We start from the raw sequence: 24,622 nt of genomic DNA on the forward strand, positions 1-24,622 counted from the left end.
GTCTTCCTTTTGCCGTTGGTTCACCCTCCAATGGCCGCCACCAGCGGGCTGCAGCCGGCGCACCGCACTGATCCGAAGGCAGGAGCCAGGTGCTTCTCCTGGTCTCCCATGGGGTGCAGGGCCCAAGCACCTGGGCCATCCTCCACTGCACTCCCGGGCCACAGCAGAGAGCTGGCCTGGAAGAGGAGCAACCGGGACAGAATCCGGCGCCCTGACCGGGACTAGAACCTGGTGTGCCGGCACCGCTAGGTGGAGGATTAGCCTAGTGAGCTGCGGCGCCGGCCTGGATTCCTTCCTCTTATTACCTTTATCCATTCATGTATTCACCCAACAAATAGCTGAAAGCCTACCGTATTACATGATAAAATGGGAACTTACAGATAGAGTCTTTGCCTTCATTTCATAGTCTAGTGGAAAACAGCAGCAAGTAAACACACAAGTACAGAAGTATGGCTAAGTCCTCTAATAGGGAGACTAGGGAATTAAGGAAGGCATCCTGGAGGAGGTGAACACCTCACCTGAGATCTGACAGATACATAGGAGCTACCAGGCAAAGAAGCAAAGGGTAATGGTTTCTAGGCGGAGAGAAAACAGAAGGCATGCGGGGATGAGGCAAGTCCATGGAAAATGCACATTATGAAAAAACTAGGCATGGACTGAAATTTTTTGTACCAAACTAAAAAAACTTAGCTGTTCGTTCTGTTTCTCCATAAACTGTTTGAAATACCTTTAAATCCGAGGATCTGAAAATATAGGAGTGTTAACCTGGAATATCCAGGAACTGACCTGTCGGTTTCATATTAATATTATTATCAGAGTTTCAATGTCTTAATTCCAGGAAAAGCCATGAATGATTTCAAAGGTACATTTTAATACACAACATGTAATTGTATAGTTGTAATTCAATACTTTAAAACTAACTTCAGTGAAAAGAGAACCACCACAATGCACGCCTCACTGTGACAGTGTCCTCAACTGCATGGAGACGGAAGGTGGCACACTCATGGCTATGCATAGCTCGGTGCCCACAAATCACCATGCCCCCCCCCATTACAAAACCAAAAAAAACTTTTTCAAATAATTCATTTTTTAAAATCTAGAGTTTCCAGATCCTTCAATATATTTCTACAAGAATGGAGAAAACAGGGTTAGGAAGGAAGTGGCTGTACATGAGGCAGAGGAGGAATGCTGTGGCCAGTTATAAATGGCCTTAAATATCATACTAGAAAGTTTATTTTGAGGAAGGGCAGTAGTGAATCACTAAAGAGTTTGAAGCAGGGCCATGATGCTATAAGAACTGTATCTGAAAAAGCTAGGAACCTTTAGTTGCAGGGTGAAAAGTGCTGGTGGTAGAGATCATGAGACAAGACTGGAAGCAAAGAAGCCAGTTAGGAGTCCATTGTGTTAATCCAGGCAATGGATGACAGTGATCTCAGTTAAGAAAAAGGCTGCAGAGATGCAGAGAAGACATTTAATTCATGGGCACCACATAACTGGTTTCATATGGGGGCATAAGGGACAGGCAAGAGTTAAAGATCATATCCATATTCATAGCTTGCATAACCAGAAGAATGACAGCACCACTCACTGTCAGCCAAGGGGAGGAACAGGCTTCTGAGAGTCCTAAGCTCATTTTTGAACATACTGAATTAAAATTGTAAGTACTGTGGGATAACCAACTAAATCTACTGATGAGACCTTCTTACCCTTGTACTTATACTTGTATACAGATGTGCAGAATTGAGAACACTCTGGGCTGGAGAAACAGATGGTAAGTTAAATTATGGGACTGGGCAAACTCATCCAGAGGTAGTATGTAAAGTGAGCTGGGAGTTAAGGGCCTAAGACAAAACTCAGGATTTGCCAACTGCAAGGAACAAACAAACTGTGGATAGGCATGGGACAAAGAATATGTTGTCACAAATGGGAAAAAAATAAAGTCTATTTCAAAGAAAAAATGGTCCTCAGTGACTAATACAGTTGAGATGTCTAAAAAGATAGATTAAAAATGTCCACTGGCTTTATCAACAAGAACTTATTAGTGACCTTGACCGAAACAGTTATAGCAGAGAAGTCATCTCACTTCCTATAAAAATTTGTTCCTGATCCCTCCTAACCCACATTGATTTTGTCCATCCCTGAATGCCTCTGCCACCTGTTAGTCTACACTATTTACTTTGGCACTTAAACTCATACAGTTTTTTACTATTATTCAAATACTTTCCATTCATTCATTGATTTTTGTCTTCCCATCTTATAAGGTCAAGGATGCCAACAGCTATTATATATAATTCTGTCACTTTCCAGATATCAGTGTTATTGAAGTGTGGCCCAAGGACCCATGCCTATCCACAAACTGTCTTGTTACCAATCCATGATAGAAAAATAACCAGAAGAAAACCAAAACTCAGAGGAGGAAAATTTTCTTTGGTTGTGATCATAAAGTGAATATAAAAAAGATGAGACTGAGAAATACCACCTGACTATGCTAGAGCTTCTGAAAGCCAAATAAGTGATCTATGTGGTATCAAAAATGTGAGGTGGTGTTTGCTGATCAAAGGAGAAAGAGTGGAGATAGGCAATTCTGGACCCCAGCCATGAAAGCAATTAACTCCAGAGAGCACTATTAATTCAGCTGCCTTCTGGCAGGGATACGTATCCGTGAGAACGCTCTGAGCTAGACTACTGCTCAAACTTGCAAAGGTACTGGTCCTTGACTTAGGGTGCCTGTGAGTGGTCCACTGCAGAAGATGCTTTCCAGGAACAGGGTTCCACTTAGAAATTATTTGGTTAAGTAAGGAAATGAGCCAAAAAATAACAGAGATGGGAACAGTCTACTATATGAAGAAAATAGGAATATATTGAGCATAATACATCTGTAGGAAGAGTAAATTCCAAGACCTAGCTAGGTCTGGGTCCCCAGCCCTATGCCCACAACCCTTTTATCACATCTCTGGGAAAGCTGGGCTCTGTGCTGCTACTCACTGGTGTCATGGTGACAAGTGGGGAGGGTCCCCGTGGGCGCTTCAGCAGCTGCTGGGCATGCAGTTGGATGTTGGCTCCTCCATCTGATGCCCTCCGGCCAAGGGGGCCCATTCCATTCAGTAGCTGTAGGGTGGGTGGCTGTAACAGAGACTGCTCCTAGCAGGAACAGAGTGGGAAGCATAAACTGGTGAGATAAAGGGGGAAGAGGAGTGAAAACAGCAGTACTTTATCTACTGAAATTAAGGGATCTTTTGACTGTAAGGTAGACTAGCAAAATCTTCCCTCTGCTTTGCAACAGAAATCATCCTTCCCTAAAAGGAAACCCTTAAATCCTGGAATAGATTCCTAGGGAAAGCCTCCCAAAGGAAGCTCAAAGTTTGTGTCTCCTGGGGCAAGCCCTCTTCCATATCCAGGTACCTTGTACTCAAGCTGCCCAGTTGGTTGCAAATTTTGCATGGGTAGCAGGTTATGCATAAAGTTCATGTTAGGGGCCACTTGCAGGAATGGAGCTTGTGGGTTGACACCAGGAAAGCCTGGTAGGAGCTTCTGTAGATCTTCCATGACTTCCGTGCTGTTAAGAAACAGTATGTCAGAGAAATCTGGTTAATATTCTTATTCAAAAGTGCATATATCCCAAAATTGATAACAGTACAATTTGTCTTATTATTGTTATTTTACTTCTAAAATCGTATTTCTAAGGTCCACAAAAAGAAGCCTAATGGGTGGAATCTGACTCTCTGCCACTTTACTACTTGGGCCTGAGGATTGTCATTCCTTGTTGACCACTCATGTGAAAAACAACAGCTCTAGGCCAAGAGGAAACACTGGCACCAGTCCAGTTCAGGTTTTCAAAGCCTGGAGGTGAACAGCTAGTCTGTGGAGAACACAGGCCATCCGATGAGACAATGACTGCCCGAAGTAGCAACTGATTCACCGGGGAAAGAATGCGAGTATTCTTGTCAGTGGTGACAGGACAGATAAGTACTGGGTGTACAGAGCTGTCACGCTACAACAGCAGGTTTTACAGCATACTTTAAAATAAGCGAGCTTTCCACTAACAGAGCAACTCAGAACTCCACCCCTTCGCAGCTGACAGTCTGTGGAGCCACAATGTTCCCCTATTGCCTGTTTGATAGTAGGCCGAGACCAAGAAATGGAAAGCAAGCAAACCAGCAGGAATGGGAGTCTTTTTTTGAAAATCATGTGGAGAAAAGAGAGATTTGTAAGGAAACCACTTTTGCTCCTAGTTGAACTCTCAGGAAAACTCTTGCCTCTAACTTCTCTTCCCTACTCAGCAAAGAAAAGTATCCAGAAAATAAGTAAAGCTATTTTTAATATTGAGAGTTCTCAACTGTAGAACAAACATGGGCCAAGCTGGTCTTTAGTCCATTTCCCCACTATGAGGGCCAGTAGGGAACTTCATGAAAACACTTCGGGAAACTGGTATGTTTTTGGATTCTTATTTGCTGAATTTTTAATTGTCCACATAAAGAAATTACATCATATAATTTGTCCTCACTTCCCCAAGAAGAGTTCCATTACAGCATGTGGCAAACATCTCTAAAGGCTGTCAAACTGAGATGGATTTTTAAAAGATATGTGTTTTATTTATTTGAAAGGCAGAGTGACAGAGAATGAGATCTTCCATCAGCTGCTTCACTCCCCCAATGGCCACAACAGCTGGGCCGGGCCAGGCTGAAGCCAGATGCCTGGACCTCCATCCAGGTCTCCTACACCATGGCAGGGGCAAAAGTACTTGGGTTGTTTTCTGTTGCTTTTCCAGGCACCTTAGTAGGAGCTGGATAGGAAACACAACATCCAGGACTCAAACCTGTCCTCTGTTATGGGATGCTGGTTCCAAAGGCAGCAGCTTAACCCACTTCACCATGATGCTGGCCCCTCAAATGAATTTTAAGAATCACTTTTATGTAACTTAGATCAGAAGTCCTCAATCTGTAGGCAAAGATGATATCATAGTCTTCAACAGTATTGTGATTAATCGGGATGATGGTTCTAACGCCCACTATCCACTAGGACACCTGACAATTTTTTAGTCAAATCAAGTCTGATCTACGGTATGGTCCCTGGAATGGGTTTAAAACCTGTCTTAGCCACTTGTTTAGATCTCATCTGGGGGTTATAATGAAGTGGAGAAAACCTGCCATGGTAAGAATTGATAGCCAAGTGGGAATTCTTGGCTTTGGCCAGATACTCACCGTGGGTCAGCCACACCCACTGTGTGCCTCCTCATGGACAAATAGCGGACCAATGCTTCAGGAGATGGTTCTTCACCCTCATCACTATCCAAGTTCACTGTCCCATCCGGCTGAGGTGGAGGGAAAGAAAATCAGTTAGAAATAAACAGTAATTAGAAATAAGAAAGAAAGGAAGGAAGTGTGGATACGGGAAAGAAAATGGTTTCGGCTAACAATCATCAGAGGTTGCTACTTGCCTCCACAATTTGGTTCTCTGGGTTGATCAGCTGCACCTGGGGAACGCTGAGGTTCATAGTGGTACCTGACTGCTCTGCCTGAAAAGCAGTACACATAGACACACACAGCTTTAACAACAGAGGCAAACAGGAGCAGTCTTTCAAAATCATCTTGATTGCTAAAGTCTTTGGTTCCTTTGCCCTTAAAATTCATAACAAGGAAGCTTTCTTTAGAGAGGAAAGTATTTCCCAGTGATTTTTCTTGAAAAATCAAACAAAAACAACTATTGTAGCCCATCCATCCTCTCTTCAAATAAAGGTTCAGATTTGACTGACCCCTGAACCAAAAAAAGAGGTAGAACAGGAAACTCTCTTGATTTAGGGTTGGTGAGCAATGGCTAATCTTTACCACTCCCCATCTCCCCCGCCTCACCCCCGATGTTACTTTTCCTGAACTAATTCAGTGGAGTTATTGCCCACCTGGATATTGACTGGTGCTTGAAATGCCATGGCTCGGGGCATGCTAGGGAGTGCTCCGAGACGCAGGGTTTTATGTCTTTTGTGGCGATCACACAGCAGGCTGTAGATTGCACTATAGTGATCATAGGCATCTGATCTTAATGACTACCAAAAGAGAAGGAAACAGAGCAAAAACCCTGATGAAATGGCATGTCACTGGCCAAAGCCCTCTCAATAATAACACCAGAACACCAAAGCACCTTCTTTCCTTCCTTCCAAGGCCCAGGGAGGAAAAGGAACGTGGAGGGAAACAGAAAGACCCAGGTTGTCAGGGAGGAGGAAGGACAGAAAGGGCAGACAGAGGAAGGCCTGCTACATCTGACTTTGTTCTCCAGTCCTTCACAGATACCTGCAGCGTCCGCTCTTTGTCCAGTCCCATGTCTTCCATAGCCAAGAGAACATCCTCATTGAGGGGGTCCACCTGTCTTTCTTCCTTTAGTTGTTGGCATTCAGCTATTAACTGTAACATAAAAAGAAGGAAGCTATCAAATCCTCAACTGTGTCGATATGGCACATCATATATAATGACGAAGCTATTCCATGCCCATGAGTGTGGGATTTTTTTTTTCTTGCCTCAAAGTGTAAACAAGACAGCCCTGTCAGTAGTCAAGATCTCCCTGGTACCTGAACTCCTTTGAGGACCTAAGATAGCAAATAATGGTTTAAATAAAGGTACGCTACAGGAGCCACTGAACTGAAGAAACTGAGAGGAAGGAGCGGTATCTTGGTGAGTGAAGGGCAGATCTGTGAGCTGCACTGTCTGAAAAGCCAAAAGCAGATGATGAGTCCGAGACAACAGTAGGGAACTGGTATCACTATTCTCCAACAATTCCGACGGCTTTCCCTCCCTTAGTGCTTGCTTCACTTGCTGCTTTAGTACTTCACAGCAGTTCGTTCCTAGCGTCCATCTATCAGGCCATGGCCTTATTATAATCACATGGAGAAAGACTGCAGCAGTGCTAAGAGGAGTTGCCTGAGGAAAGCGGGACCCAGCTCACCCTGTCGAAGTTGGGGTCAGCGTCCCCGAGCTTCATCCACTTGTGCTTGCAGATCTGCTCCATCGAAAGGCGCTTATTCGGGTCTAACACCAGCATGTGCCGGATCAAGTGTTCACATTCTGCAACAGACAAATGGCCTGGTGAGGGAAGCACGAATGGAGCTGAGGATCTTGAGGCAAAGTCAAGTTCCTTGCTTCTCATTTTGTCTCTCTTGTTCCTCCATCCTTACCCATTTTACTGCTTACTCCAGAAAGGGCTAGGCAAAGGCAAAGAGTGGAGAAAAGAGAAATTGGAATGCAGTAGCCTGGGTAATGTCTTTGCTCAGTCTACCCACAAAAACTCTGGGAATGATCCATGTATTTCATTTATTTATATTATGTATGACTCCATTTAGTACAATGAATGAGGAGTGGAATTCCATCTTCTTTTATGTATTAATATGTGCATACTAACACATAATGCTTTTGGCCTACATGTGTAACAGCTGTCTTCAAAACTCAAGGAATTTGAAATCTCTGATGGTTCAAGGCATGTGGGGAGAGAGGAACAGGCACAGGCTACCTCTTTACCAGACACTAGGATTCAACCAACTTTATAATTTTTTCAGTGTTGTTTAAACATTCACAGGCACATAAAACTGGGCTCTGAGCTACAAAGATTCAGATCAACAGATACTTACACAGATTATATTGCAGAAAGAAAAACGGATTTCAAATCAAGAAACCTGTATTCTGACTTCAAAACCACCTCTGTAGAACTCATCTGTAACCTGGAATTACTGAAGATCGTACGGAAGTAACAGTTGTGATGAAACTGCTGCTACTGCTGATAAAATAGCCATGTTGTTTCTAAGTACTTAACAATTATTATCTTATTTAATTCTGACAGCAATCTTGGGAAGAATGTGCTATCATTGGACCCATTTAAAAAATGGTAAAAATCAAGCACAGAGAAGAAACTTATTCGAGGTCACATGATTATCAAGTCAGATGTCAAATCTGATGGTCTGACTCATTACCATCATGCAGCTCTGCACAGAGCGGATGGCAGATCCAAAACCCAGAGCAATTAACATCTTTACCTGAGCCATCATAAAAACGTCTTAACTAGTCTTTCTGCTTCATTATAATCTACACTCCATGCAGAGGCAAAGGGGATTTTTTTTTTTTTTTTAAAGCATAGGTTCGTGCTTTTCATTACCTTGCGTGTAATTCTCTAGTCTCTTCCCACAACCCTCAAAGTAAAATACAAAGCTCTGGGCCCACAAGACCCCTTCCTACTTCCAGGCTCCTGCCTACCTCTCTGACTTCCTCTCCTGCTATTCTGGCCTCTTGGAATCTCTGCACATCTTCACGCATGCCCACCCAATGGGATTACAGTTGCTCTCTTCTTTAACTGGAATATTATTCCTTAGACCTTCACACGGCTGGCTCCGGGTCATTCACGTAAGAGCTTAAAACGTTACCTCTGCAGAAAGCACTTATCTAACCACCTGCTCTGAACTAGGCCTCAATCCCTCTATTATATATGAATTTTCTTCACACTAATTACCTCTTTGTGAAATCTTGTTTATGTGTTTACTTGTTTATTGTCTGACTACCCCATCACAATGCTAAAGTCATGTCTTTCTAACCACTGTATCTAACATCAAACCTCCAATATTAAAAATGGTCACTATATCTCATGAGCTGAATAATTATCTACTGAATATATGAACAAATGCTTATTAAATATTTAATCTAATAAAATGAGATTGTATTTGTCAAATGTTTTTTTAAAAAGATTTATTTATTTGAAAGGCAGAGCTACAGAGAGGCAGAGAGAGAGAGAGAGATAGAGAGGTCTTCCATCCACTCCCCAAATGGCTGCAATGGGCAGATGCCAGGAGCCAGGAGCTTCTTCCGGGTCTCCCACGTGGGTGCAGGGGCCCACTCAAAGACTTGGGCCATCTTCTACTGCTTTCCCAGGTTATATTTGAGAGCTAGATGGGAAGTAGAGCAGCCAGGACTCAAACCAGGGCCCATATGGGATGGTGGTGCTGCTGGCAGCGCCTTTACCCACTACGTCACAGCGCCAGCCCTGTGAAATGCTTTTTAAAACATGAAGTTCTCGGAAGTTTTTAAAATTTCCACCTCTATTTCATTATAACTTTCCTAAAAACAAAACTGGACAGTGAAAATAAAATAAATCATGTCAAATTTAAAAAAAGACTTTATATACCGAGCACTGTGCTTATCAACTTTATTCCACTTAATCTTCACGACAGCCCTAAACTGGATACTATTGTGAACACTATTTGCAAATAGAGAAGAAATAAAATTTAGGAAAGCTAGATAGCACACTCAACATCATGAACTAATGGCAAATATCTTCACATGGACATAAATTCTGTTTTATCTTTTCAAAGATGAATTCAATTGTGCAATTTCTATACCATTTGACAAATACCATTTTATATCACTGCCTTGAAAGGAGTACTAAGAATGATTAAAACACATTCTTCTTGGCTGGCGCCGTGGCTCACTAGGCTAATCCTCCACCTAGTGGTGCCGGCACACCGGGTTCTAGCCCTGGTCGGAGCGCCGGATTCTTTCCTGGTTGCCCCTCTTCCAGGCCAGCTCTCTGCTGTGGCCAGGGAGTGCAGTGGAGGATGGCCCAAGTGCTTGGGCCCTGCACCCCATGGGAGACCAGGAGAAGTACCTGGCTCCTGCCTTCGGATCAGCGCGGTGCGCCAGCTGCAGTGCGCTAGCCGTGGCGGCCATTGGAGGGTGAACCAACGGCAAAAGGAAGACCTTTCTCTCTCTCTCTCTCTCTCTCACTGTCCACTCTGCCTGTCAAAAAAAAAAAAAATTCTTCTTAATTTTTAATTTATTCTAACTTTAAAATAAGATGAAATAAAGCCCCTATATCAAAATTATTTTTATGGCAGTCACCAATTTGTTCTTGCTTTATGATTAAAAGTACATTCAGATGCAGTGTAGATCTCAAAGACTATAGTTCCTACAGCCCTATAAAAATAAATGCTGGGGCCAGCACTGTGGTGCAGCGGGTAAAGCTACCGCCTGCAGTGCCGGCATCCCATATGGGCACCAGTTCAAGTCCCAGCTGCTCCACTTCCGACCCGGTGCTCTGCTATGGCCTGGGAAAGTAGTGGAAGATGATCCAAGTCTTTGGGCCCTTGCACCTGTGTGGAAGACCCGGAAGAAGCTCCTGGCTCCAGGCTTTGGATCGGCTTAGCTCTGGCCATTGCAGCCAATTGGGGAGTGAACCAGTGGACGGAAGACCTCTTTCTCTCTCTCTACCTCTCCTTCTCTGTGTAACTCTGACTTTCAAATAAATAAATAAACCTTTAACAAAAAAAAAAAAAAAAAAAGTCATCTCTTATGGCCTTGTCCAAATACTGACGGAGTTTGTGGGCTCAAAAGGCTTCCATAGCCTAAGAAGCTCATGTCAAAAGCCTTGGGTGGTCACTGACGTCATACATAAGAGTGTTAATTATTAAATTAACAGGAGTCACTGTGTACTTACTCCCGATGCAGGACTTCTGTCCTCAACGAGTTGTTTTATGAGAGTTAGCTGTAAAACTAGTTCTCAGTTTGTGTGTGTGCGCGTGCGCATGTGCAAATTGTTTAAATCTTTACTTAGAATAGAGTTGGTCCTCTTTGTATAAAGTTAATTGAAAATGAATCTAAATGGAGAATAGGACTGGCAAGGGGAGAGAGAGGAGGAGGGGTGGGAGTGTGGGTGGGAGGGCGGGTATGGTGGGAAAAATAAGTATATTCCGAAAGTTATACTTATGAAATATGTATTCTTTAAAAAATAAAAATAAATGCTAGCTATAAGAGTTTTATTAAATTGTTTCCAGAGTAGCAAGGCTAGAACCCATAACTGTATCATCTGTATAGATTATAAATATCATTGACACACAAATTTGTGGTCTGCAATTACCGGAGAAGAAAAAAATGTCCTATATAGAGTTAAGAAAATTGCTAAAGCTAAAGGCCCCTGAATAGGGAGAATGGTGGGGCCTGCTTTATAAGTTGTGAAATTGTTTTTAAGGCCTCTAGATGGCACTCTTCTGTTTTCTTTTGGTTCCACATAGAATTTATAGCATAAAAGATGATCAAGGCCCAATGATGTTAAATCTTTTAAAAACAAACAAAAAATAAACATTATCATAAAAAGTCCTACTTATAAGTTGTCTCATTCAATTTCAGAATCTTGAAACCTCTACTACATTTTCTTTACCCATTATTTGACCTCAGATGCCTTGAAAAACGTCCAGAAAAATTCATACAAGACTCATGCACAAAAATCTGCATATAATTTAGACTTTTCAAGGAGCCCAGGAAGCTTGCCATAGATTCCACAGATGTCTACAGGTCCCCAGTTAAGAAGTCCTGGCTGGGGATAGCACTGGGACATAGCAGGTTAAGCCACTGACTGTAGTGCAGGTATCCCGTATGGGTGCTGGTTCAAGTCCTGGCTGCTCCACTTCTGATCCAGCTCTCTGCTAATGCATCTAGGGAAGCAGTGGAAGATGGCCCAAGTGCTTGGGCCCCTGCACCCATGTAGGAGACCTGGATGAAGCTCCTGGTTCCTGGCTTTGCCTTGGACCAGCCCCAGCCCTTGCAGCCATTTGGGGGAGTGAACCAGCAGATAAAAGCTCTCTGTCTCTCCCTCTCTGTAATTCTGACTTTCAAATAAAAAAAAATTTTTTTAAAGAAGTCTTAGTCTTAAGGACAAGTGCTTTTATCTTGTCTATCCCACATAATATACAACTTGCAAAGGAATAGAAATCTAACACTTTTCATATGTTGCACAGATGGCAAAATATGACAAAACACAGAAGGCTACACATCATCAACTTATATTTCCTAAGTGTCATACAGCTCATGAAATTAAATTCAAAAAGAGATTTGAACACCACCATTCTACATAAAATATGAAGAGAGAGAAGGGAACGAATGCTCTCAGGATAGTCAATTTAAGAGTGGAAAGAAGAAGGGGCCTCAGATCAAAGGGTACAAAACATCAACTTTTCCAGATGCCAAGAAGTAGTCTATTTTAATGTCTGAAATGGCCCCATCATTTGTTCCCTCTCAAAAGGCAGGGCCTTTGATGCTGAATGAAACCAAAGCACTCTGGGCAATGCAGGAATATGCTACGTGTGCCAGAGAAGCAGCTTCCCAAAGAGGTTGCTTTCATCTGCTCTGTATAAGAGGCGGAGTAGCCTCTGCAGTGGAAATCACTGAGGGCCCATGAAACCCGAGACCTCAGTGAGATGTTAACCAGAGGATGCGCTGCACCGGGCACAGGCCCTGCCCTGCTGTGCTAACAGGCATTTGGATGACTTAGTGCAGAGAGAGCTGTTGTACAAGCAGGGTCCTAAAATGAGAATGAAGTTGAAATTTGGTGTGATTCCCTCTAAGAAGACGAGCTCTTTAAAGTTGCCTCTCTTTGTTGTCCGTTTTAAACATTTTCTCTAATATGTTGAAAGTAGTATGCCTAAGGGGGGAAAATAAAGAATGTGGGGAGGGACATAAAAAACTAACTTTACATTCACCAAAGATAGTTTAATAGAAGCTCTGCCTCCAGTTTCCAGGCTAGAAAAAGGAAGAATAATTAAGAAGGAATTTCCTCACTAAAATTTTGAAAGCAGGCCTGAAGATAGGCTCAAGGTGATAAGGCTGATTGATCATGAAGAGAAATGATAGGCAATGGAGGGTGTTTTTCAAGGATCTCAAAGATTTTTACAGGGGTCGGTGCTGTGGCATAGAAGGCCAAGCTTCCGCCTGCAGTGCTGGCACCCCATAAGGGCAACAGTTCAAGTCCCAGCTGCTCCACTTCCAATCCAACTCCCTGCTAATGCGCCTGGGAAAAAAGTGGATGATGGCCCAATTACTTGGGCCCTTGCACCCACATGAGAGACCTGGAAGAAGCTACTGGCTCCTGGCTTCAGCCTAGCTCAGCCCCAGCCAATTGCAGCCATTTGGGGAGTGAACCAGTGGATGGAAGACATCCCCTCCCCTTCTTTCTCTGTACCTCTGCCTTTCAAATAAATAAACAAATCTTAAAAAAATGTTTTTACAAAGATGACGAACTGGATTTATAGCATGCTGTTCCAAGTGCCTGAATTTGGAATAACTAGAAAGTCACAAGTTCAATATAAGAAAAAAATATTTCTAATTACCAGTACTGATTGAGTTTACTGGATCAGAGTCCTAGGGATCTAAGGAGAATCCCTTAGGGAAGTGAGAAGGAGCAGTCAAGCAGGTAAAGTCACTCTTGGAACACAGCTAATTTATCCATTTTGTGTTCTAGGTAATATTTCACTTGAAAAAATACGTCCAGAAACAATTGGATAGTATGAACTTTTTGGTCCTCTTCAACTCCAGCGAGCATGTTACTGTGAAAAGAGACTGACTTATCCTTTGAAGTAGTGAGCTTACTGTCATCAGAAATGTTTAATCAGAGGCTGGCTTTGAGATGTTATTAGTGAGCAGAAAGACTCGAAGTCCTTTAAGCATGGAGACTATGTCTTATAGAGTCATATATCCCCAGTGCCTACTATCATACCTGACACATAACTGGTCCTCAAAACACAGCAGTTGAAAGAAACCCAAGACTAGATGACTCCTACAATTCCTTCCAACAACTTTAATATTCTAGGTCCAAGAATCTACTACAGAGGCAGGCATTCTCCTTGGTTCAAGCAGGAATAACCATATGGCCACTATTTTACTTAAGATTTAAATGCAGCACTGCTACCAAAAGTCCAAGTCAGATGACTTCCAAGGCTTCTCCTTGTATCTTTATAGAGTTCTTTGTCTCACACAAGGTGTACTTAATGATTTTGTCCCTGAGGCTATACAGAATAACCTGTAAAAGGAGCGGGATTTGAAGGGGTGACATGCTGCCTGAATCTGTTACCCATTCACTTTGTCCGGCTCAGGTAAGAAATGAGATTGTGCGCATGACAGCAGAACACAGATGAGCAGAACAAGACTGATGGGTGATCTGCAGTGACAATCTCAGGATGCTGCAACAAGGCTCGGGGAAGAGCCTGTCCTTTCCCCAGAATGATAGGCCTCCAGAAAGCTCATGGACAAAGTGCTTTATGACACTGCATGGACTTAGAATTTTTTTGGACCACAATAAACTTATTTAATTTCCACTTTTCATGAACTTTTTGAAGTACCCTCATGTAGTCTGGACTTAGAAATGTTCATGACCCAGAGCTAATGCTGTCTGCCTTTTCCAAAGAGAAAAACCACACATAAGGTCATGTTGTTTTTCTTCATGCAAAGAAAACAAAGTCTGTCATAATGTCCTGATCCTTTAATAACCACAGAATAATGTGACCTGCTTGCAATGTCATGATCCCTACAGAAATACTTTTAAAATAAGTCAATAAAAAACAAAGTTGTGGGTTTTTTGCCAAGATATTTTCTTTTGGAAAGAAGTTAGCCAGAGATAAGAATCCTCATCCTCTTTGAAATGATGCCTTATTAACACACCCAAGGAAACCTGTAAATTAACTACCAGCTAAGGTTAAACCTATTTTGCATAGTTACTATTTTATTTATTTTATTTTTATTTATTTATTTATTTTGACAGGCAGAGTGGACAGTGAGAGAGAGAGAGAGACAGAGAAAGGTCTTCCTTTGCCATTGGTTCACCCTCCAATGGCCACCGCGGCCGGCGCGCTGCAGCCGGCGCACCGCGCTGATCCTATGGCAGGAGCCAGGTACTTCTCCTGGTCTCCCATGGGGTGCAGGGCCCAAGCACTTGGGCCATCCTCCACTGCACTCCCTGGCCACAGCAGAGAGCTGGCCTGGAAGAGGGGCAACTGGGAAGAATCCGGCGCCCCGACTGGGACTAGAACCCGGTGTGCCGGCGCCACAAGGCGGAGGATTAGCCTAGTGAGCCGCGGCGCCAGCCCATAGTTACTATTTGAAAATCTAAACAAAGTAGAAAATGGTCTTTACATAAGAAATTGGTAAATATAAATAACACACCAAATGTGCTAACCTATAAATGCATTCAGAGACTGCATAAATGTTAAGTATAATGGTACAAAATACAAGGGGCAAATACAATCCCAAAAATACATATCGCAATGAAATTTCTAACACTGGATATTGCGAGAACAATGGTGCTATAAAATAAAACTTTAGGGCACTGGCATTGTGGCATAGCAGGTTAAGCCACTGCCTGTGACGCTGACATTCCATGTGTACATTCGTTCGTGTCCCAGCTGCTCCACTTTCAATCCACTCCCTGTTAATGGATTGGGAAAAGCAGTGGAAGATGGCTCAAGTGTTTGGGCCCCTGCCACCCATGTGGGAGACCCAGATGAAGGTCCTACCTCCTGGCTACAGCCTGGCCCAGCCCTAGCTACCGCAGTATCTGAGGAGTAAACCACTGGATGGAAGATCTCTCTTTCAAATAAATAAATATAAATAAATCTTTAATAAGTAAATATAATTTAAAAAATACATCAGTGTAAGAATCTCAATACTTTCACCACATAAATTAAATTTTTATGTGCTACTGTTGCAACAGAAATATCTGAATGTTTCTAAATCCCAAGTTAAGGGACTAGTAATTTAAGTCATAGTCAACGCTGCAATTTTACACAAGCAAAATACACAATCCTGAAATTAACTGTAATGGAATTTGAACTATAACAGTATTGGTTCTAATAAACTGTGACTCATAAAAAACAAGTACCAAGATTACCCCCTCTCACACAATGACACCAAGAAAAAACTATCTTATTTTGAAACCATTTCCTTTCCGTTCTTTTGGGAAAATAAAAATGGGACTCTCATACAACTAGAATACTTCAGCAAAATTTCTTTTTTTTTTTTTTTTTTACGATTTCTTTATTTTATTTGAAAGGCAGAGTTGCAGTGAGAGCGGGAGAGAAAGAATCTTTCACCCACTGATTCACTTCCCAAATGGCTGCTGTTGCCAAACTGAGTAGCCCAGAGCTTTTCCTGGGTCTCCCACATGGGTGCATGGCCCAAAGGACTTGGGCATCTTCCGCTGCTTTCCCAGACACATTAGCAGGGAGCTGGATCAGATGTGGAGCAGCCAGGACTTGAACCGGCACTTGTATAGGATGCAGCACTGCAGGTCGGTGGCTTAAACTGCTAAGCCACAGCGCCGTTCCCAGCAAAATTTCTAAAAGGATTTTCCAACCAACAGCATACCAGACAAGAAAGTTTAGAATTTTTTTTTCGTTTTTTTATTTTTTTTTTTATTTTTTTTTTTTTATTTTATTTTATTTTTTTTTTATTTTTGACAGGCAGAGTGGACAGTGAGAGAGAGAGACAGAGAGAGAAAGGTCTTCCTTTGCCGTTGGTTCACCCTCCAATGGCCGCCGCTGCAGCCGGCGCACCGCGCTGATCCGATGGCAGGAGCCAGGTGCTTTTCCTGGTCTCCCATGGGGTGCAGGGCCCAAGCACTTGGGCCATCCTCCACTGCACTCCCTGGCCACAGCAGAGAGCTGGCCTGGAAGAGAGGCAACCGGGACAGAATCCGGCGCCCCAACCGGGACTAGAACCCGGTGTGCCGGCGCCGCGAGGTGGAGGATTAGCCTATTGAGCCACGGCGCCGGCTTTTTTTTCGTTTTTTAATCAAAGACTTTCTTTATTATTTTTTTTTCAATAAGCATTCACTAATTACCAACTGTATACCAGTGAGAAGTTACATTTAAGCTGTGTGAGAGAGTTTGTGATTTAAATACAAATCTTAAAACTACTGGTTTCTGTAAGTATAAGAATATTCTGAAATAGAAATAATGATCCTTTTAACTCTAAATTCTAGGAGACACTTTCTGTAACTGAACATAGAAGACGGACGGAGATGGCTTAGAATGTCTCAACAAAAAGCGTTGTCACCGATAAGAAAAGTTTCTATTAGGAATCAACAAACTTAAATTGAGAGGCTATATTCTTCAGTTTGCATAGTTTACCAATCTGACACAAAATACTGTTTTACTTATACATCTCTATTTGTTGGAAAAGCAACACCTATGTTCTTCATTTTCTCATTTTTTGTTTCTTTATTGCATGCTTGTGATGCTTCCAGAATCAAGATTCAGAAATTAGGGGATACTGGTTTAAAGGCGGGAAAATATTGGCATTTAACCCTAGTTAAAAACTTGTTAAAACTACTTAAAAGCTAGTTAAAATAGTTAAAAACCTAGTTAAAAACCTAGAAAATACCCTGGCTTGCTACACTGTTGAAGAGACTATCCATTTTGTGGTTCACATTTATGTAAACATGTTGCTTATATTATCATATTCAAATATTTTTGAGTCCTAATGTCAGTAATTAGGACAAAATTATGGCTCAGTTTTACTGCAGTGTCCGATACACGTACTTACTTCTAACTAAAGCTTTGAGAAATTTTCTAGACTTAGACAAAGATATCCATCCCTGGATTTTCTTGATACTTGGAATAACTTATTAAAAATTAAAATTCAATCAAATATGGTTGGATGGTCCTAAGTCACACTGCCAGGGTTCAACTCTCAGCTCTGCCACTTACTAGATGCGTGATCTTGCATGTGACTGAAGCCTGCCATGTTTCCACCTTCTTAACTATTAAGCAACCTCTCAACTAGATTATCCCATATATTAGCCTATCTTTCAAGGATGTTTTGAGCATTATATAAAGTAACATGTTCATGCAACAACATCTTATACATAGGAAGTGTTCAATACTCACATCTCTAGATTCTTCCTCTTAGAACATGCTCCTATTCTATATTTTTCTATATAAGGTTGCCATAAGCCAGGAGACAGTTTGCTTAAAAAGACTAATAATAAACAGAGCAGGATCAATTCTTAGCCACTGGTTTTCTATTATGTTAGATAAAAGCACAGGGACGGTCAGAGGAGTTTTAGCCTCTTTCTTGATATCATTTGTGATTTCTGCATTCACTGACACCAAAGCACTACACGGATTGTCTCCCAAGCAGTGGAGAACTGCTTTGAGGACTCTGTGCTCTTCAGGACGTGGAGTCTGGTGGGAGAGCTACTTTAATCCTCTGACCCAGTCTCTCTAAACAAAGTGCTTTTAGCCAAGCAAGAGGCTGCGTGGTTCTTTATGAGCAAGCCAATCAGATCAGAGTTGTTTGCCTCTAAGTGGAAGCTTTTTTGGCAGTAGCTACAGGATACATTCTCTATCAGAAGCATTATGCAAGCCTGGGTCTTGCCATTCCCAGCGATAAAACACTTATGTAGTATTACAATTAATTAAGTCACAATGAAGTCTAATCAATAAAGATTCAAAAATATTGTCCACAAGAGATCTCTAAGCTCTTGCCATCACTACAGTTTTTACACTGTAAATTAATTTCCCTTCAGTTAAGTAAATGATCGTATTACATTTGCTAGCAGGTGGTACAATTGAGGATTAAGGCAAACTAGGCTTTAAAAAGCAGGTTTCTAAAAATATGTTGTTAATGATTTTTGGTGCTCAAAAAATTTAACTTGCTGGTTTCCAACTCTGGGAAGGGAGTCAGAGAAGTATGTGCTGACACATGTAGCCAGACAGGTCTCATCTTCTGTGAGAGCCCAGGAGAACAAGTTTCAACCTTTAATCCTTCTACAGAGGTTCTGGGATTCTGACAAGCTTAAATAAAAAACATTAGCCTGGACCAAACTTACTTTACTTGAGACACAGAAAGTCAGTACCTCAGGTATCTCTCTCTCTCTTTTTTTTTTTTAAAGATTTATTTATTTTATTTGAAAGTCAGAGTTACAAAGAGAGAGGAGGAGAGAGAGACAGAGAGAGAGAGAGAATCTTCCATCTGCTGGTTCACTCTCCAAATGGGCTGAGGCTGGGCCAGGCTGAAGCTAAGAGCTAGGAGCTTCATCTGGGTCTCTCACATGGTTGCAGGGGCCCAAACACTTGAGCCATCTTTCATTGCTTTCCCAGACACATTAGCAGGGAGCTGGATCAGAAGTAGAACAGCTGTGACTCTAGTTAGAGCCCATATGGGATGCCGACGCTGCAGGCCGCAGTTTAACCTGCACCACAGCGCCGGCCCTCGAACATCTTTTTTAAACTGTCAATTGGGGCTTGAGTTGTGGTGCAGCAGATTAGCTGTGGCCTGCGATGCCAGCATTCCATGCTGTAGCGCCAGTTGGAGTAAGCTGCCCTGCTTCCGGTCCAGCTCCCGGCTAATGTGCCTGGGAAGGCAAGGCAAGATGATCCAAGGACTTAGACCCCTGCCACTCATGTGGTAGCCCCAGATGGAGTTCCAGGTTCCTTGCTTTAGCCTGGCCCAGTTGCAACCATCATGGCCATTTGAAGAGTGAACCAGAGGAGGAAAGATCTTTCTGAGTCTCTCCTTCAATAACCTACGTAACAAAAGGACATAAAACACATCTTGCTGAAAAAAATAATTCCAGATTATTAATTTTATCAACATAACACAAGAGTTGGAGATTCCACAGTTAAGTGGTGATAAATAATTGTTTTTCATTTAAAAATATTTACAGACTATTTATATCCCATCTGGTACTTTCAGGTTTTATGGAAGATTATGATGTGCAAAACCCATTTTGATATAAAACACAGTTCTGGTATCAGAGTGTATTCTAGGGGGCAGGGTGGGGAGAGACATACACTTTATGGTAAAACTAGGAATATAAAATCAACTCAACTTTGAATAAATCTTCTTTTAAATTTATATCACTATCATTCCAACTTGAAAGCATGTGTCTTTAGCACATTTTAGGATGCCCACAAAAGGAAATTTGTATCAAACAAATAAGACCAGGAATAGAAATATCCACGAATTGTGAGGACATGTCATTCCACACATTACTGACAATAAAGAGAAGTTCAGCATTCTTGAACTAACTGTACCCATTTGTACAGTATGGCCTCCTACACAGCTGTAGATACTCTGGAATTCAATTTGGCTAGAAGGAGCTAGACGATAGGGCCTCCTTCCAACTGTCTTTTTCTCCTAAGCACCAACTTAGAAAAACTATGTCAGTCCTGATGTCATTTCTAGATCCTTCTGACAGAAAAAAAAAAAGAAAGAAAAGAATAAATTCGACTTAGGTCTACGACAACAGCCTGAAAAAAAGAAATGATCTGTTCTTAAGGATTTCCCTCAACCACATTATCTCCTGTACTGCAGTCCTAGTAGACCTGACAGGCTGGACAGTAGCTGCCTCCTGCCTCCGCACAATCAGGTCTAATGATGTACAACTGTGCCCAGAAACAGGCAACGTAACCAGAAAAGGACTCAAGGAGACTCCAGATTTATTTCACACAAACTTGAAATTTCATGGTGTCTAAGTTAAGAAAAGACCAAACATCCTTACTGATTTTCTCCTATGCCTTATCCTTTTGACAGTATCTCTGGTGGACCCCGGGATTCAGCCCTATGGCATTAGACAATGCCAAGCACACGTATGTTCCTGAAGGCAGCAGAGATCATAATACTCACTTCCCAATCTGGGTTGTTGCTCATTTTCTATACTTAAAGCTCTGAAAAATTTCATTCCTATTTAGGGAATTTCTTAACTGGGATTAAAGAGTGGCTTTCTCGGACTCTTTAAGCTTTCATGTTAACATAAATATTAGTTCTTTCTGAATACTTAAAATGTTATATAGTTTATTTGTAAGCATTACTAGAAAATGTGGGGGCTAGCTGTGGTGCTGGCATTCTATATGAGAGCTGGTTCAAGTCCCGGCTGCTCTTCTAATCCAGATCTCTGCTTATGGCCTGGGAAAGCAGTGGAGAATGGCCTGAGTGCTTGGGCCCCTGTACCTGAGTGGAGCACCTGGAGGAAACTCCTGGCTCCTGGCTTCAGATAAGCTCAGCACCAGCCATTGTGACCATGTGGGGAGTGAACCAATGGATGGAAGATCTTTCTCTCTGTCTCTCCCTCTGTCTGTCTGTAACTCTGCCTCTCAAATGAATAAATAAAATCTTTAAAAAAAAGAAAAAAAGAAAGGAAAAGGAAATGCGGTCAATGGTGCGTTAGCTATCTACTGGGATACACTAGAGAAGCCAGCTCTGGAAAGGCCTGAGTAAGAATCTCTCATGATGATGAAAAGCAGTAGAAGCAGGAGGTGGAGAAGATCCAAGCTGCTTACAGGAAACACGGACACTGGAAAAGCAGAGGAAGTGGTTTGTTTATCTTCCCCTTGTCTTTTTTTTATTTTTCTTTTTGCAAAAGTATGGTGTAGTAGAACAAATACTGATTTGAGTACTGACTTAGTCATTTATTAACTGTGTGGCTTTAGACAAGTTAACTAATGTCTCTAAATTTCAGCTTTCCAAACTTCATTAATATGATAAAACAATATGTGCCACTACCAATTACAGAGTATAGTTACAATGCTCAAATTAAATAAAATGTAAGAAAATATTTTGTAAACTCAAAAGCACTAAAGAAATGCAATTTCTTGATGTTATTATTTGAATAGTCCTATCCTCTGGAAGGACTTTTGTAGTCAGCATGTTAACAAACTTATGAATCAGGTTGTTCATTCATTTAACAATGAGTGCCAAGCACTGTGCTAAGCCCTGGAAACATAGCAATGAACCATACCCAAAAGCTCATTGGGGTCAAGTGGCCACGGGGTGGGAAGGAAGAAGGTAAGAAACATAAAAAGTCAGGTAAGGGTGAGTACCATGATGAAATGGCAGAACTATGGAAAGAGAACCATGAAGGTAGTCAGGAAATGCTCTCCATGAAGACACATGAATATCTGATGGAACAGGAATGTCTGTGTTTGCGTCTGAGAATAAGCAAGAATGCTTCTGTAATGGGAGCTCAGAACCTGAGTGAAAAGTTAATAGGAAATGAGATAAGGTTGGGGGGCAATCCCCACTGTGCCTCGTAGGCCATAATAATGACTTGCCCAATTTTACTCTTAGTGTAAATGAAAGCCATGGTGGGTGGGGAGGGCAGCCAACAGTCAAACAGGATCCTGACACAGGTGTACTACTTACTAAATACCACTGTGTTCCAGAACCTACGGGGGATTACAGATAACTGTGAAGAAGACATATTTCACCTGTACTTCCTCCAGACTCACAGTCTGGTATGGAAAACAAACAATGAAAGAAGTCTACTTACAATATAAAGTTTAGTAAGCATCATAAGAGAAATTCAGAGACCTGAAGAGTAAGTATTTCTACTATTTCTAGATTCTTATTTCTACTCCCTCTAATGTCTTATCCTAGATTCCAGAATACAGGAGTGGGTAGAAAGAAGTATGAGAAGAAAGAAGTAATATGGGCAAAGGGAATTGCTCTAGAAAATATGGTATGTTTAGCGAACTGGAAGAAAAACTACAGCAACTTTAGAACAAAAGTTGAAAGGACAGGCAGGAATGGAGTCATAAAAATATTTCTAGGCCATTATTTTTTCAAACAGCAGTCATGTGATCAATTTAGTAAGTTGTAATCAGCATTTTTTAATGGAATAGAATAACATATAATAGAGTGTACCGCACATAGTAAAGCTAAGTTTTGCTTTAAACAAACTTTTCAGAGTGGGCCTTCTGATACATGGAGTTAAGCTACCACTTTCGATGCCTGCATCCCATATCAAAGTGTGGGTTCAAGTCCTGGCAACTCTGCTTCAGATCCACTTTCTGCTAGTGTGCCTGGGAAGGCAACAGATGATGGCCCAAGGACTTGTACTCCTTCCACCCATGTGGGAAACACGTGGGCCTGGCCCACACCTGGCTATTGTGGCCATTGGGCAGTGAACAACCAATGGAAGATCTCTCTTTGTGTGTTCTCCCCCTCTCTCTGTCACTCTGCCTTTCAAATAAATAAATCTTCTTTTAAAAAAGGGTGAGGGTCTGTTGTGGTGCTGTGGGTTGGTCCTCCATGGCACCACCATCGTATACAAATGCCAGTTTGAGGCCCACTACTCTGCTTCTGGTCCAGCTAGCTCCCTGCTAACTCACCTGAGACAGCAGCAGAGGATGGCCTGAGTGCTTGGGCACCTACCATCCACCTGCTGCTTCTGTCCGGCCCAGCCCTGGCTGTTGTGGCCATTTGGGGATTACATCAGATGGAAGATCTCTCTGTGACCCTGCCTTTAACATAAATAAATAAATCTTAAATAAATATATAAATCTTAAAAACATTTCATTTCAGTGGTATGCTTATATTCTGTGTTGCAACATAAAATGTATTTTTATTATGGTCATAGTAAAAACAAAACGTTTCAAAGCTGGTACCTTCCCCAATTTATGGAGTAAAGCTTTACCTTGGAAGAATGACAAATCACTAAGAACTTGTAAGCTGGGGCTGGCAGTGTGGTGCAGCGGGTTAAAGCCCTGGCCTGAAGTGCCAGCATCCCATGTGGGCGCCAGTTCTACTCCCGGCTGCTCCTCTTCTGATCCAGCTCTCTGCTATGGCCTGGGAAAGCAGTGGAGAATGGCCCAGGTCTTTGGGCCCCTGCACCTGCGTGGGAGACCCAAAGGAAGCTCTTGGCTCTAGCCTCTGGATCGGTGCAGCTCTGCCCATTGAGGCCATCTGGGGAGTGAACCAGTGGATGGAAGACCTTTCTCTCTGTCTCTACCTCTCTCTGTAACTCTGTCTTTCAAATAAATAAAATAAATCTTAAAAAAAAAAAAGTTGTAAGCTGAAAAATAGTATGATCAGATTTTGGGAGAGAGGAAGAAGATTTTGTTCATTTTTGTATCTGTGTTTTGGAAAGATGACCTGTGCATCAATGTGGAGAATGAATTGGAAGGGGGACAAGATTGGAGCCAGGAATTCATATATTTTACTGTTTAATCCAGGCAAGCGAAGATGATAATATGATCTACACAAGTGGCTACAGAAATGGAGAGTTAAATCTACATCATTTGGCAATGACAAAGAAGGAATCAGGAATCAAAGATTGTGTCTGCCTTGGTCAGGTGGGGATGCTAACTACTAAGACAGGGGACACAGACTAGAGCAAATCTGGGGAGAGGTGAGTTGAGTTCAATTTTGAAAAAGTTTCCAATGATATGACTTCAAGCCATGTAAGTAAAGACAACGGGTGGCAAATGGTTGCATATACAGCCAGAGGGCCCAGAAGAGACAGCCCTAATCCAAACCCTTAACTGGAGATTGATTTAAGGATGAACAGAGAAAGAGAAATCTGGCAGAGAATACTGAGAAGGTGTATCCAAAAGCCAGCAGGAAAACTGGGAATGTGGTGTCTTGGAAGCAGAGAAAAATATGTTTCAAAAAGTGAAGTGACTCAACAACGAGAAAACAAAAAACTTGAGTGAAAAAATGGGCAAAAGACCTGACAAGACACCTCTTCAAAAAATTCAGGAGGCCAATAAGCATGTGAAAAGATGTTTATCACCATAAGTCACTGAGAATTGCAAGGAGATACCACTATATAGTTGTTAGGAGTGGCCAGAAGCCAGAACACTGACACCCCAAATGCTGAGGATAATGCAGAGCAACAAAAACTATTATTCACTGTTAATGGAAATGCAAAATGGTACAACCACTTTAGAAGACAGTTTGGGAGTTTCTTATGCAACTAAACATAGGGGCCAGCATTGTGGCTCAGCAGGTTAAGTTTCTGCCTGCGATGCCAGCATCCTATATGGTTGCAGGTTTGAGACCTGGCTGCTCCACTTCCTATTCAGCTCCCTGCTAATGTGACTGGAAAG

At 42.0% G+C, this 24,622-nt stretch overlaps 2 protein-coding genes across 8 annotated transcripts in view; both read right to left on the reverse strand.

Moving 5' to 3' along the window:
• The window catches only part of BUD13 (BUD13 homolog), a 243,226-nt gene that overhangs the window by 110,418 nt on the left and 108,186 nt on the right, over positions 1 to 24,622 (reverse strand). The gene's annotated exons all lie outside the window — the stretch shown is intronic.
• Positions 1 to 24,622, reverse strand: part of SIK3 (SIK family kinase 3) — a 243,756-nt gene that overhangs the window by 27,842 nt on the left and 191,292 nt on the right. For 4 of the 7 annotated variants that reach the window (XM_051849016.2, XM_008260942.4, XM_051849007.2 and 1 more), the window contains exons 7-13: positions 6,934 to 7,052; positions 6,285 to 6,395; positions 5,897 to 6,040; positions 5,438 to 5,515; positions 5,202 to 5,311; positions 3,403 to 3,556; positions 2,986 to 3,141 (exon numbers count right to left, since the gene is read on the reverse strand). In XM_051849016.2, the coding sequence (XP_051704976.2) occupies positions 2,986 to 3,141; positions 3,403 to 3,556; positions 5,202 to 5,311; positions 5,438 to 5,515; positions 5,897 to 6,040; positions 6,285 to 6,395; positions 6,934 to 7,052 (872 nt within the window). The remainder of the gene's footprint in view (positions 1 to 2,985; positions 3,142 to 3,402; positions 3,557 to 5,201; positions 5,312 to 5,437; positions 5,516 to 5,896; positions 6,041 to 6,284; positions 6,396 to 6,933; positions 7,053 to 24,622) is intronic. The other 3 variants (XM_070078639.1, XM_008260949.4, XM_051849002.2) reach the window with 1 other exon arrangement.

This window comes from Oryctolagus cuniculus, chromosome 1, assembly GCF_964237555.1.
Source record: "Oryctolagus cuniculus chromosome 1, mOryCun1.1, whole genome shotgun sequence".
Lineage (NCBI taxonomy): Eukaryota > Metazoa > Chordata > Mammalia > Lagomorpha > Leporidae > Oryctolagus > Oryctolagus cuniculus.